The sequence below is a fragment of the Hyla sarda genome, chromosome 4 (assembly GCF_029499605.1).
Source record: "Hyla sarda isolate aHylSar1 chromosome 4, aHylSar1.hap1, whole genome shotgun sequence".
NCBI lineage: Eukaryota > Metazoa > Chordata > Amphibia > Anura > Hylidae > Hyla > Hyla sarda.
The window spans coordinates 416,874,167-416,889,886 of NC_079192.1; the positions used below are offsets into that span (position 1 = coordinate 416,874,167).

Genomic DNA, 15,720 nt, shown 5'->3' on the forward strand with positions numbered 1-15,720 from the left:
TATTCTGCTGGTGAGGTCACTGTGTACATACATTACATTACTTATCCTGTACTGATCCTGAGTTATATCCTGTATTATACCCCAGAGCTGTACTCACTATTCTGCTGGTGAGGTCACTGTGTACATACATTACATTACTTATCCTGTACTGATCCTGAGTTATATCCTGTATTATACTCCAGAGCTGTACTCACTATTCTGCTGGTGAGGTCACTGTGTACATACATTACATTACTTATCCTGTACTGATCCTGAGTTATATCCTGTATTATACTCCAGAGCTGTACTCACTATTCTGCTGGTGAGGTCACTGTGTACATACATTACATTACTTATCCTGTACTGATCCTGAGTTATATCCTGTATTATACTCCAGAGCTGCACTCACTATTCTGCTGGTGAGGTCACTGTGTACATACATTACATTACTTATCCTGTACTGATCCTGAGTTATATATCAGACAGGAGGCTCATATCTTGCATTAATCTTTCTTTAATTAATGCCCATAGCAGAAAAATCTTTATACAAACGTATTTAATAAAATCTTTTTTTAAAAACTACATATCCCAGCAGTCCCCTGTGAACTCCTCCTCCTATCCCAGCATGCTGGCTGCTATATAAGGGACTGCTTGAAGATCCTCTTCCTCTTTCTTTCTGCTCATGGCAGCAAGTTAAGTATATTCTCTGTGTATTCATTGTATATTAATGTGTATTAATTGTGATTCCGGGTGTATTCAGGGTATCTAGGATTATGCCCTGTATACTCCGGCTGTTATTTTCTCTGTTATTCTAATATTACTAATTTTTCGGGGTATATATATTTATATATATACCTATTTTTCTCTTGATACCTAGTTTTTTCTTCATACTCTGTATTTTCTAAGCTTTCGCTACCTCTAGCAGCGATTCCTGTCATATCTCTGTATTTGCCTCTATTAGTATTGTCCCTCTATAGGCGCCATCTTACTTTCTATTCGCGCCGTCTTCTTACCTTCTTCCCGCCGCTCGACACCTTCGCGGGCTTCGCGATGTCAGGGGGCGTGTCCGGGTGACGCGCACCCTGCGACACGCCTTCCGGGATTCCGTGCGACCTATCACAGGTCTTACAGCCGTAGTCTCGCGAGATTACGGCTGTAAGCGCTGGTTGCTGGATCCCTCCTCCTCTCCCAGTCGCCAGTGTTGTGCGAGCGGTGAGAGGAGCGCCAGCATTATAGGTCCGGTCTCAGTTTTAGTACTTTCAGGTAGTTTATTATTATTAATAATAGCTAGTAGCATTAGCTCCTATAAACAGAACTACTATTATTTTACAGTCACTCTGTCTATCATGGCTGATGAAAAACCCTCAGTCCCTTTCTCTACTCTGCCTGGCCAGACTAATGAGGGCATAGAGATTGAGGCTTCTCAGATCATGTCTGCGACCCAAATACAGGACTTGATTAACAAGTCCATTCAGGCAGCTCTGGCTGCAAATATGAGTTATGATAATCCTTTAGCCTCTACCTCTAGAGAGGTGCCTGTTAGGGGTAAGGTCTCACATAAAAGAAAACATGTCTCTGGACATTCCGACTCCCCGGCAGGGGAAGCTTACAATGTGCCCCAGACAGAACCTGAACCGGTCTGTCGCACCCCGCATCCTAATGTACATTCTCGACCCTTGGGCCCCAAGGAGAAAACTTGTAAGGGGCAGAAGTCCGCCCGGCGGACGAAACCGGACTCATATGTCACGTCTACCGACGAGTCGTCCGGCGAGTCTGATGTGGCTGAGGCCACAGGCTCTGATTCTGATGAGGAAGATGCGGGGTTTACGGCTGATTACCCTGATGCCGAACCAGAGACGCCAAATGAGGCGATCCTAGATTCTCTGGGCCAACCTCTTTTCAGCCCGGATGCGATCACACACCCACGCTCCGGAGACTGGGCACCGCTACCACACGTAGCACAATATGTAGAATATTGGACTAGACGGGCTTTGGACCGCACGAACCGTAACAAATTGAGGGCTGAGTGCCCCAGACCCTGTGTAACCAAGAAGATTGCGGTCACGCCGGAGATAGATCCGGTTCTCCTCAAGTACCTGACACGATCAGGAAAGTATTCAAAGAAGGGGATTGAGAGATCATTTAAGTTGATCCAAGACCGCATTCTTGATCTTCTCGGCCCGCTCACAAAGATATTAAATCTTTCAGAGCAAGCGGCATCCACCGCCCAACCGGTAGACCTAGAGCAACTGAGAGGCTGGGCCCAACGTCCTATATGCATGCTGGGCAGTGCGAACACGGCCTGTTCTACTGAACGGAGACGGTCCATCCTGATGAAACTGGAGCCGCAGCTCTCCCACTTAGCGGAGAATGAGCCGGGTCCCTCCGCTGAAGGTCTCTTATTTGGAGATGACCTCATTAAAAATATTAACAAATTTGTCAGCCTGTTTTCCAGCCTAGATAAGGCGCAAAATTCTCTAAAAAAGACGGGCCAACCTGGTAAGGTTTTCGGCAAGGCCGGTAGAAGCAGAGGCCGATCTGCCGGCCGCAATGCCCCATATAGGCCCTACATTAGACCGGCACAGCAACAATTTGCTCCTGCTCAACCACAATATGCTATGCCCGTGGTCCAACCGGCCCCTTTCTTTCCCCCTCGAGGGCGACCATGGAGAGGACGTGGAGGTCGCGGATTCCCCAGATCTCGCCCACCGACCGGTGAGTACCTTTTCAATTCCATACACATTGGTGGGGGGCAGGCCAAGATATTTTTTCCACGTCTGGTCCACGATTACAGCAGACGTTTGGATCCTCAATACGGTAGCTGGCTACCGGATAGAATTCCAATCTCTTCCCGAGTTGAATGTTATACCTCAACCCATACGATTCTCCGCGCAGAACGTAGCTCTCATAGACAACGAGCTCCAGGAGCTCTTGTCAAAACAAGCAGTACAAGAAGTAGACCCATTCTCCCCCGGATTTGTCAGCAACATCTTCTTGGTCAAGAAGAAAGATGGCGGTTACCGCCCGGTGATAAATCTGAGAGGTTTGAATCAACACGTGACTTACCGTCACTTCAAGATGGAAGGGATCCATCTGTTACGCGACCTCCTCTGGCCAGGAGACTGGTTAGTAAAAATCGATCTGAAGGACGCATATCTTACCGTCCCCATTCATCACACCTCTCAAAGATTCCTACGATTCCTATGGAGGGACCGAATGTGGCAGTTCACCTGCCTTCCATTCGGGTTGTCATCGGCCCCCTGGTGTTTCACCAAGTTACTGAAACCGGTGATAGCGGCTCTTCGGAGCAGGGGGGTACGACTTATTATTTACTTGGACGATCTACTAATCATGACCCGGTCCAGGGCACAGGCTGTGACTCACAGCCAATGGGCCCTTTCGTTGATGGAGGAATTGGGATTCCTCATCAATCACAAAAAATCGGTTCTGTCTCCCGCGCAGGAGATGGAGTTCCTGGGTTTCCTAGTGGATACCCAACGAGCCATCTTGATGTTACCAACATCCAAGTTGGCTTTGATTCGCAAGGAAATCAGAGCGACTTTGCGCAAAGGTCGAGTATCACTGAGGGTGATTGCACGCATTGTGGGCCTATTATCGGCCTCTATTCAAGCGATTTTTCCGGCCCCTCTTCACTATCGGGCCCTTCAGCGGCTCAAAGCTCTTCACCTTCGCCGGGGTCTTCGCTATGCGGACGAAGTTACCATCGGTCCGGAAGTTGTAGAGGAATTGCAGTGGTGGCTTCGACACGCTGTCGAATGGAACGGCAGGACTATCTTCAATGCCTGCCCGGACGTCATAATAGAGTCCGATGCGAGCCGCCACGGTTGGGGAGCTCGCTGCGGGCAAGACACCACAGGAGGGAGATGGTCCGCAGAGGAGTCTTCTCTCCACATCAATGCCTTGGAACTCTTGGCAGCATTCTTCGCTATCAGGAGTTTTCTCCCTCACCATTCCAATTGTTGCGTACTTGTACGCATGGACAATGTGGCGGCGGTTCAATATGTCAACCGCCTGGGAGGTACGAGGTCCAGAGTGCTGGCGGACATCGCGTCCACGTTCTGGCATTTCTGTTTATCCCGGGACATCATCCCGATTGCAGAATACCTTCCTGGTGTGTCCAACATTGTAGCAGATTGGAATTCTCGCTATTTGAAGGATTCCAGCGATTGGACGTTGGAACGATCTATTTTTCAGACTTTGAGGTCTCTTTGGATCCTGGCTCAATCGACAACTGCCTCGCTTTTACAGCTGGAGGCCGGATCCGGAAGCATCCGCAGTGGACGCAATCCGTCAGATATGGGAATTGGGGACGCACTATGCGTTTCCCCCATTCAATATGATAACCAGAGTTCTTCTCAAAGTACTGAGTCAGAAGGCGACGGTGGTGTTGGTCACCCCTTGGTGGCCAACGCAACCATGGTTCCCCCTTCTTTTAGGGATGGCGATCGACTATCCTCGTTTGATTCCTCACTCGCCTCACCTTCTCACGAACCCAACCAAGGGTCCTCATCCCCTGATATTGGAGGGCAACCTTCCACTCCTCGCGTGGTTGGTTTCGGGGTCCCGGATGCCGGTGGTGACCTTTCGCAATCGGCTAGAGACCTCCTTGCCTTGGCCTGGGCCCCAGGGACTAGATCGGCATATCGATCAGCCTGGGCATTGTGGGTTCGTTGGTGTGATAGACGGCAAGTTGATGCCGTTCATGCACCTGTTTCAGTGATAGTGAATTATTTAGCAGACTCTTTTGAGTCTGGGAAATCCTACAGTTCACTAAACGTCTACAGATCCGCCATATCGGCGTATCATTGCCCGGTGGACGCGTTACCGGTGGGCAAACATCCTTTGGTATGTAGACTCTTACGAGGCATAAGATTTAAGCGTCCTCCCCGTCCTAGGTACCAGTCTACTTGGGATGTCTCCCTTGTGTTGGATTTATTTTCCTCCTGGGAGGATAATGACGCACTCGCTTTAAAGTTGCTATCCATCAAGCTTACTACACTGTTATGTTTAGTATCCATAAAACGGGTGTCGGATGTAAAGGCGTTGGATATTTCCAGGCGACAATTTTCGCCGGAAGGGGTACGGTTTTCGGTGGTTCGTAGGACTAAGACGGGACTTCAATCCGTCTTCTATCCCTTTTTTCCTGATCACCCACGTCTGTGTGTAGTACGCTGTCTACAATCGTATGAGTCGCGGACCGTGACTTTGAGATCTGAATCTTACAATCAGTTGTTGATATCATATGTCAAACCTCATCTTCCGGTATCCTCGGCCACTTTGGCCAGGTGGGTGAGGTCGGCCATGGAAATGGCTGGGATCGATATCTCTCTTTTTGGTGCCCACTCTTCTAGAGGGGCTATGGCCACCAAGGTGGTCACTTCAGGAGGTTCACTTTCGGATCTTCTATTGGCCGCTGATTGGTCGTCCGAGACGACTTTTCGGCAGTTTTATTTTAGACCTCAAACACACGTCTCTGTGTCTGTTCTATGACATATTTGTTATTATTTCTGTATGTAAGCACTGTTAGCTTTAAAATTGCAAGATATGAGCCTCCTGTCTGATATATAAATCGAGATTTTCCTAGCTAACGTGACGGAAAATATTAGTTATATGAAGACAGGAGGCGAGTATCTTCCCTCCCTACCCTCCCTGTTATGGTGTTTTTGTTTTCCTTCCAGGGTATTGAAAGGAGAAGACGAAGACAGCGGTGTTTCGGTGCAGCCTGATATGTTCTGTTGCAATTGTTCCTTAACAGTTTCGTTCCCGGTTTTCGGTCCTGTTGGCCGGAGGTTCGGAGATGCCGAGGAGGAGCTGTCCCGGATTCCGGCGTTCCGTGGTTCTGGTGACGGTCATGCAATTCGCATAAAGAAAGAGGAAGAGGATCTTCAAGCAGTCCCTTATATAGCAGCCAGCATGCTGGGATAGGAGGAGGAGTTCACAGGGGACTGCTGGGATATGTAGTTTTTAAAAAAAGATTTTATTAAATACGTTTGTATAAAGATTTTTCTGCTATGGGCATTAATTAAAGAAAGATTAATGCAAGATACTCGCCTCCTGTCTTCATATAACTCATATTTTCCGTCACGTTAGCTAGGAAAATCTCTATTTATATCCTGTATTATACCCCAGAGCTGTACTCACTATTCTGCTGGTGGGGTCACTGTGTACATACATTACTTATCCTGTACTGATCCTGAGTTATATCCTGTATTATACCCCAGAGCTGTACTCACTATTCTGCTGGTGAGGTCACTGTGTACATACATTACATTACTTATCCTGTACTGATCCTGAGTTATATCCTGTATTATACTCCAGAGCTGTACTCACTATTCTGCTGGTGAGATCACTGTGTACATACATTACATTACTTATCCTGTACTGATCCTGAGTTATATCCTGTATTATACTCCAGAGCTGCACTCACTATTCTGCTGGTGAGGTCACTGTGTACATACATTACATTACTGATCCTGTACTGATCCTGAGTTATATCCTGTATTATACCTCAGAGCTGTACTCACTATTCTGCTGGTGGGGTCACTGTGTACATACATTATGTTATCCTGCACTCACACTCCAGGTCGGGGTCCTCTCCCATCAGGAAGCGGGTGACTGCCTGTAGCTGGTTCAGCTTGCGGTGGTCGGGGTCTATGTCTGTGATGCAGTATATCCTGGGGAGGGGTGAGAACACAATACACAGGTCAGACACATACAGATCCTACTGTTAACCTTTATAATGTATCAGTCACATATAGGATCAGGGTGGACACAGCAAAAGGATAAAGCTGTAGGTAAAACAACGCACCATCTATATCTGATTTACAATGATGTAGAATCTCTCACCATTCATTGGCCAAAGTCAGGTCAGGGTGCAGCAGGTCATGAAGCCCTGAAAAAAACAGCAAGGTGTGAATAGTGTAACACAGAATCACTATAGATCATTGTTTCTCAAGCATGGTGCCTTCAGCTGTTGCAAAACTACAACTTCCAGCATGCCCGGACAGCCGTTTAACAACGGGCACCAACTCAAACCTCAACAGGAAGGGACGCTAACTCTCCTTTGCACTACCTCCTACCTGCCCTTCGTCACTCCTCAGTCGCCGGGACTATAGAGGGGGAGTTTGTGGTGTCCCAGCACGGGAGGCAGTCCCAGACATTTGGACTGCCTCGGGCAGCTCGGCATCACAGGGTGTTGGGCTCACACAAGTTCCACTACGATAATGTTTAGAATATCAAGTAATATATGTTTATAAATTAATTTTGTTATTTATGTGTATATAAGTTGTAATAAGTGTACTGTGCCTTTAAAATGTGAGCAGAATCCCTTCTGACCTGTGCCCCCTGGTGAGTCACAGCCGTCATTACAGCCTCCCTAACACAACAGCACTATGCTGTACATCAGCTTGTTTCAAAACTACAACTCCTTTGCCTGTCTAGGCAAGCTGGGAGTTGTAGTTTTGCAACAGAATTGATACATAAATGTGTTTAGAGCAGTGTTTCCCAACCAGGGTGCCTCCAGCTGTTGCAAAACTACAACTTCCAGCATTCCCGGACAGCCGTTTAACAACGGGCACCAACTGTAACCTCAACAGGAAGGGACATTAACTTTCCTTTGCACTACCTCCTACCTTGGAGCTGCCCTTCGTCACTCCTCAGTTGCCGGGACTATAGAGGGGGAGTTTGTGGTGTCCCAGCACGGGAGGCTGCCCCAGACAGTTGCAAAACTACAACTCCCAGCAAATCCGGACAGCCTTCGGCTGTCTGGGCATGCTGGGAGTTGTAGTTTCACAACAGCTGATGACACCCTGGTTGGGAATCACAGCTCTAGATATACTATATACTATAGAGATATATATACACAGGACAGTGTGCGCCCCTCACCTTCCTCCAAAGAAGTGTTTCCTATGAGAATGAACTCTCCATGTCCGCGCGTCAACACCACCCCCAGGCTAAAAGGGAGAAAAATAATACTATAAACTATGGTCATAATAACAGCCATATAACACTGCCCGCACCACCCCACCTCACCTAAAGGGGGTGTCACTGATGTCTGTGTAGAAATAGTCACTGGTCAGGAACAGGACGCGTTTCTGTAAGGAAACAAGATGTTGAGCTGTTTGGAGAATGGAGATATTTTCAATCTATAGAGCCATATAAGGCTTGTTTTTTGCGGGACCAATTGTACTTTTTAATGATATCACTCATAGTACCATAAAATATACGGCAACACCGCCCAAAATATAATCTGGGAGCGTCGTTTATATACAGTGTGGTAAAACTGACACGTTATCTTCATTATTCAGGCCAATACGATTACGGCCACGCACATTTTATATAGTTTTTGCTATGTTTTACTGCTTTAAAAAAATTAAAAAAGATATATATATATATACATACATACACACATATATATTTATTTAATTAAAAGGGTTATCCAGGAAAAAAATTTTTTATATATGAACTGGCTTCAGGAAAGTTAAACAGATTTGTAAATTACTTCTATTAAAAAATCTTTATCCTTTCAGTACTTATGAGCTGCTGAAGTTGAGTTGTTCTTTTCTGTCTAAGTGCTCTCTGATTACACGTGTCTCGGGAACTGCCCAGTTTAGAAGCAAATCCCCATAGCAAACCTCTTTTACTCTGTGCAGTTCCCGAGACAAGCAGAGATGTCAGCAGAGAGCACAGTTGTCAGACAGAAAACAACAACTCAACTTCAGCAGCTGATAATTATTGAAAGGATTCAGATTTTTTTAATAGAAGTAATTTACAAATCTGTTTAACTTTCTGGAGCCAGTTGATATAAGAAAAAAAGTTTTTTCCTGGAATACCCCTTTAGTAAAAATGTTATCTTTCATTTTTTTTTAAGTATATATTTATTTATATATAATTCTGACCGGTATAACTTTTTTGTTTACGCAGCCGTGTGAGTACTCATTTTTTTGCGCTTATTTAGTTTTGTAGATGTGACATTTTAATTATTTTTTATTCCATTTAAAATCCGAAATGTGTTGTTTACCATGCAACCAGGCGATACCCAGGTACACTGTACTCAAAAATACTGCCATATCGGAGTCAAGGCTTCGAAATCGTCCCCCTGTTCACAAAAATCTATTTAAGGATGCTTTCACACCACGTTTTCAGCCTATGGCTGCCAGATCCGGCAGGGAAGGGAACACCGTGCGCTCCTGTACCCCAGCCGGACCGGCACACCGTTTGACTCTGGTCGGCTCATTTCTGCCCCATATCCGGTTTTGTGACCGGACCTAAAACCATAGGTTTTAGGTCCGGTCAGAAAACTGGATACGGGTTGAAAATTAGTTGACCAGAGTTAAACGGTGACTCCGGTCGGCTCATTAAAGTCAATGGATTTCAGCGCCGGTCCGGCTGGGGTACGGAAGTGCACGCTTTTCCCTTCCCCAGCCGGATCCGGCAGCCATAGGCTGAAAACATGGTGTGAAAGCACCCTAATATATGGTCCCTAGGCAGGGGACGTATCAGATATTAAATTGATAAGAACAGATACTACAAAGATCTTAGCCAAAAGGCTGAGAAGAAATGACATGATTAATTTGTTAGATTTTTGGGGAGTTACATTTTTATCTGACAAATGTGAAACGGTGGTGATTTGAATTTTTTTGTATGTTTGGGAATGCAGTCTGGAGTGCTGAGGGGGGGTGGGGGGTGCAGCCTAAGTCAATCATGGTTCATCTCACAATGAACTGCTCTGGTCAGTGTGTAGTAGAGTGAGGGAGGAAGTTCTCCCCTGTATGGCTTCAGATGATGTCACGCCTGCTGGGGAACGCCCCTTCCCAGTCTGTGAATCTGACTGAGACTGAGCAGAAAATACAGAGCAATATCAAGGTAGAAAACTAAAAAATAATAAAAATAAAGGCAGGGGGTGGTTTATTATGATGGGGACAGTGACCGGGGAGGATTATAAAATTTAACAAGATCATGAGAGGTTCTTTTTAATAAGCAATGACTATATTGCCTAGACACATCAATCAAATACATCTGTATTGTGTTGATCTATGAGATCTGTGCTCTACTTCTACAGCCTGACTGTGGCAGTCTGTATAAGTAGAGTGTGTATAAGTGGAGTGTGTATACGTGGAGTGTGTATAAGTGGAGTGTGTATAAGTGGAGTGTGTATAAGTGGAGTGTGTATAAGTAGAGTGTGTATAAGTGGAGTGTGTATAAGTGGAGTGTGTATAAGTGGAGTGTGTATAAGTGGAGTGTGTATAAGTGGAGTGTGTATAAGTAGAGTGTGTATAAGTGGAGTGTGTATGAGTAGAGTGTGTATAAGTAGAGTGTGTATGAGTAGAGTGTGTATAAGTAGAGTGTGTATGAGTAGAGTGTGTATAAGTAGAGTGTGTATGAGTAGAGTGTGTATAAGTAGAGTGTGTATAAGTAGAGTGTGTATAAGTAGAGTGTGTATAAGTAGAGTGTGTATAAGTAGAGTGTGTATGAGTAGAGTGTGTATGAGTAGAGTGTGTATGAGTAGAGTGTGTATGAGTAGAGTGTGTATAAGTAGAGTGTGTATAAGTAGAGTGTGTATAAGTAGAGTGTGTATAAGTAGAGTGTGTATAAGTAGAGTGTGTATGAGTAGAGTGTGTATGAGTAGAGTGTGTATGAGTAGAGTGTGTATAAGTAGAGTGTGTATAAGTAGAGTGTGTATAAGTAGAGTGTGTATAAGTAGAGTGTGTATAAGTAGAGTGTGTATGAGTAGAGTGTGTATGAGTAGAGTGTGTATGAGTAGAGTGTGTATAAGTAGAGTGTGTATAAGTAGAGTGTGTATAAGTAGAGTGTGTATAAGTAGAGTGTGTATGAGTAGAGTGTGTATGAGTAGAGTGTGTATGAGTAGAGTGTGTATAAGTAGAGTGTGTATAAGTAGAGTGTGTATAAGTAGAGTGTGTATAAGTAGAGTGTGTATGAGTAGAGTGTGTATGAGTAGAGTGTGTATGAGTAGAGTGTGTATGAGTAGAGTGTGTATAAGTAGAGTGTGTATAAGTAGAGTGTGTATAAGTAGAGTGTGTATACGTGGAGTGTGTATAAGTGGAGTGTGTATAAGTGGAGTGTGTATAAGTGGAGTGTGTATAAGTAGAGTGTGTATAAGTAGAGTGTGTATAAGTAGAGTGTGTATAAGTAGAGTGTGTATACGTAGAGTGTGTATACGTGGAGTGTGTATACGTGGAGTGTGTATACGTGGAGTGTGTATAAGTGGAGTGTGTATAAGTGGAGTGTGTATAAGTGGAGTGTGTATAAGTAGAGTGTGTATAAGTAGAGTGTGTATAAGTAGAGTGTGTATAAGTAGAGTGTGTATAAGTAGAGTGTGTATGAGTAGAGTGTGTATGAGTAGAGTGTGTATGAGTAGAGTGTGTATGAGTAGAGTGTGTATGAGTAGAGTGTGTATGAGTAGAGTGTGTATAAGTAGAGTGTGTATAAGTAGAGTGTGTATAAGTAGAGTGTGTATAAGTAGAGTGTGTATAAGTAGAGTGTGTATAAGTAGAGTGTGTATAAGTGGAGTGTGTATAAGTGGAGTGTGTATGAGTAGAGTGTGTATGAGTAGAGTGTGTATGAGTAGAGTGTGTATAAGTAGAGTGTGTATAAGTAGAGTGTGTATGAGTAGAGTGTGTATGAGTAGAGTGTGTATGAGTAGAGTGTGTATGAGTAGAGTGTGTATAAGTAGAGTGTGTATAAGTAGAGTGTGTATAAGTAGAGTGTGTATAAGTAGAATGTGTATAAGTAGAGTGTGTATGAGTAGAGTGTGTATGAGTAGAGTGTGTATGAGTAGAGTGTGTATGAGTAGAGTGTGTATGAGTAGAGTGTGTATGAGTAGAGTGTGTATGAGTAGAGTGTGTATGAGTAGAGTGTGTATGAGTAGAGTGTGTATGAGTAGAGTGTGTATAAGTAGAGTGTGTATAAGTAGAGTGTGTATAAGTAGAATGTGTATAAGTAGAGTGTGTATGAGTAGAGTGTGTATGAGTAGAGTGTGTATGAGTAGAGTGTGTATGAGTAGAGTGTGTATGAGTAGAGTGTGTATAAGTAGAGTGTGTATAAGTAGAGTGTGTATGGCAGGCCCGGAGGACCACTAGTCTGTGCACAGAGGGTCGGACTACTTACCCCTTTGTCCACAGTGACTTTCACCTCCATAGAGAGGGATCCAGTTTCTCCGTTGATCATGGCGGTCCGGAGCTGCGTGAAGGGACAGAAAACATTAAATGGCTATAGATAACAAAGAAACACAGCTTTGGATGATGTCACGCCTGCTGGGGAACGCCCCTTCCCAGTCTGTGAATCTGACTGAGACTGAGCAGAAGATACAGAGCGATATCAAGGTAGAAAACTAGTGTAACCATCTGCTATCTAGTGTAACCATCTGCTATCTAGTGTAACCATCTGCTATCTAGTGTAACCATCTGCTATCTAGTGTAACCATCTGCTATCTAGTGTAACCATCTGCTATCGAGTGTAACCATCTGCTATCGAGTGTAACCATCTGCTATCTAGTGTAACCATCTGCTATCTAGTGTAACCATCTGCTATCTAGTGTAACCATCTGCTATCTAGTGTAAACATCTGCTATCTAGTGTAAACATCTGCTATCTAGTGTAACCATCTGCTATCTAGTGTAACCATCAGCTATCTAGTGTAACCATCTGCTATCTAGTATAACCATCTGATATCTAGTGTAACCATCTGCTATTTAGTTGAACCATCTCCTATCTAGTGTAACCATCTGCTATCTAGTGTAACCATCTATCTAGCGTAACCATCTGCTATCTAGCGTAACCATCTGCTATCTAGCGTAACCATCTGCTATCTAGCGTAACAATCTGCTATCTAGCGTAACCATCTGCTATCTAGCGTAACCATCTGCTATCTAGCGTAACCATCTGCTATCTAGCGTAACCATCTGGTATCTAGCGTAACCATCTGCTATCTAGCGTAACCATCTGCTATCTAGTGTAACCTTTGCTATCTAGTGTAACCATCTGCTATCTAGTGTAACCATCTGCTATCTAGCGTAACCATCTGCTATCTAGTGTAACCATCTGCTATCTAGTGTAACCATCTGCTATCTAGTGTAACCATCTGCTATCTAGTGTAACCATCTGCTATCTAGTGTAACCATATGTTATTTAATGTTACCAATTGTCATCCTCTGTTTTATATCATTATGGTCACCGACTAAACTCTGACTATTTCTTCATCTTGACCGATTCCTCCTCTGATTGGGTTGACATTTACTAATTCACTAACTGCTATCTACTGTATCACTCCATCTGATTTGTCTACTTTATATAGGACATGTCTAATATCGTATCCGCACATATATTACTGCTATTTGGAGCATCTTTATCATGTGACCATTTAACACCCCATGGTTTACTTTGTGGTTTCTTGTCTAATCCCTGATGAGGCTTCCATAATGAAGGGCGAAACACGTTGGTAAGAGAAGTCTGCCACATTTTCCATTTTAACATTCACTTTCCCCATTCATACCTAGTAATAGGAAGGGCCCACTGATAGGTAGGGTCAGTCATAGGTATTCACCTGTACCCTCTTCCCCTCCTTTCCCATGGTGGTGCGTGTTTTTAAATCATTTTGTTCTATACATTTGCAATTGTTCATGTACCATAACTTTTACTTTTATATTGCATAAAAATATAAGTTTTACTACATCTTCTACCTTATTGGTGTAGGTTTTCCATAGAAGTAAGTTAACCAGTTGATTTAAAAATAAAAATGTTTTCCAGGGGAGTACCCCTTTAAATGAGGCCATGTTTTGGCTGGTATACGGCTGATGTAAGGCTGTGACATATCTGAGCTGAGAAATCGCACCATATATGGACAATGACATCACCGGAGCTCCCCCTTCCTCCAAAATGAATGAACTGCAATGAATTTACCGCAGCGAGATGTAGTAGCAAAATGCAGCCTGTAGGTGTCACTATTAATGGAAATTAAAAAATAAAACTAAGGCTGTGTTCACACTACGGAATTTCCGGGCAGAATTCCGCTTTTGGCGAATCTAAATCTAAATTGGCGCACTAAAACAATGGCGCTATGGACTCACAATCTCCTCGCGATCCTCCCATTCCACTTCCGAGAGGTCGACGCTGTTGTAGTTCGGCTTCGGCCTCAGTTTCTTTCCTTCCTTGTACTGAAAGGTAACAAAAAAAAAAAAAAGTTATTGGTTCACGTGTGTGAGACCCAAACAGGGTGCCTCCAGCTGTTGCAAAACTACAAATCCCAGCATGCCCGGACAGCCAAAGGCTGGAGAGCCACAAGTTTGAGAACACAGGTCTAGTATTTTCCAAATGCGTTACCAGCTGTGGCAAAACTACAACTCCCAGCATGCCCGGACAGCCGTTGGCTGTCCGGGCATGCTGGGAGTTGTAGTTTTGCCACAGCTGGAAGCCCCCTGGTTGGGAAATACTGCTTTAAACACATTTATCTATCAATTCTGTTGCAACACTACAACCCCCAGCATGCCTGGACAGGCAAAGGAGTTGTAGTTTTGAAACAAGCTGATGTACAGCATAGTGCTGTTGTGCTATAGGGAGGCTGTAATGACGGCTGTGAATCACCAGGGGGCGCAGGTCAGAAGGGATCCTACTCACATTTTAAAGGCACAGTACACTTATTACAAATTATATACATTATCTCAGTGGAACTTGTGCTGCCAAGCTGCCCGAGACAGTCCAAATGCCTGGGACAGCCTCCGCGGCTGGGATACCACAAACTCCCCCTCTATATTCCCGGCGAGTGACGAAGGGCAGCTCAGAGGTAGTGCAAAGAAAGTTAGTGTCCCTTCCTGTTGAGGTTACAGTTGGTGCCAGTTGTTAAACGGCTGTCCGGGCATGCTGGGAGTTGTAGTTTTTCAACAGCTGGAGGCACCCTGTTTGGGAAACACTGCTCTAAACATATTTATGTACCAATTCTGTTGCATAACTACAACCCCCAGCATGCCTGGACAGGCAAAGGAGTTGTAGTTTTGAAACAAGCTGATGTACAGCATAGTGCTGTTGTGTTATAGGGAGGCTGTAATGACGGCTGTGACTCACCAGGGGGCGAAGGTCGGGGTGTGACAGTATGTAGCCGTTGTTTGTGTTCAGGAAGGCGTAACCGTGAACTCCGAGCTGCCAAGACAAGAAAGAGAATAGTAGACGAAGAGCTTAGAGCAAATTGTACTGAATAATTACACTGAGTGGCCACTGGGGGCGCCACAGACACATGTCAGGACACTCACCTTGTACCGCGGCGCCAGCTTCAGCAGCTCACGGAGCGGGACGTCCGATCCTACAACTCCCAACAGGATCCCTTCTGATCGCTGTGGGGAAGAGATCACATGTCGGTCTCTTATATACACAGCAGTCACATGATATATACCAGAGGAGAGCGTCCCTTATATACACAGCAGTTACATGATATATACCAGGGGAGATGGTCTCTTATATACACAGCAGTCACATGATATATACCAGAGAAGACGGTCTCTTATATACACAGCAGTCACATGATATATACCAGAGAAGACGGTCTCTTATATACACAGCAGTCACATGATATCTACCAGAGGAGACGGTCTCTTATATACACAGGAGTCGGTCTCTTATATACACAGCAGTCACGTAATATCTACCAGAGGAGACGGTCTCTTATATACACAGCAGTCACATGATATCTACAAGAGGAGACGGTCTCTTATAT

The 15,720-nt window shown here is 44.5% G+C and overlaps 1 protein-coding gene and 1 pseudogene across 1 annotated transcript in view; both read right to left on the reverse strand.

The window, feature by feature from the left end:
• The window catches only part of CACNA2D4 (calcium voltage-gated channel auxiliary subunit alpha2delta 4), a 256,253-nt gene that overhangs the window by 175,588 nt on the left and 64,945 nt on the right, over window positions 1–15,720 (reverse strand). The window contains exons 15-22 of the mRNA XM_056517887.1: window positions 15,260–15,340; window positions 15,075–15,149; window positions 14,084–14,170; window positions 12,127–12,198; window positions 8,032–8,093; window positions 7,885–7,952; window positions 6,847–6,892; window positions 6,577–6,674 (exon numbers count right to left, since the gene is read on the reverse strand). Coding sequence (XP_056373862.1) covers window positions 6,577–6,674; window positions 6,847–6,892; window positions 7,885–7,952; window positions 8,032–8,093; window positions 12,127–12,198; window positions 14,084–14,170; window positions 15,075–15,149; window positions 15,260–15,340 — 589 coding nt within the window. The remainder of the gene's footprint in view (window positions 1–6,576; window positions 6,675–6,846; window positions 6,893–7,884; window positions 7,953–8,031; window positions 8,094–12,126; window positions 12,199–14,083; window positions 14,171–15,074; window positions 15,150–15,259; window positions 15,341–15,720) is intronic.
• LOC130268129 (U2 spliceosomal RNA) lies at window positions 9,388–9,560 on the reverse strand (annotated as a pseudogene).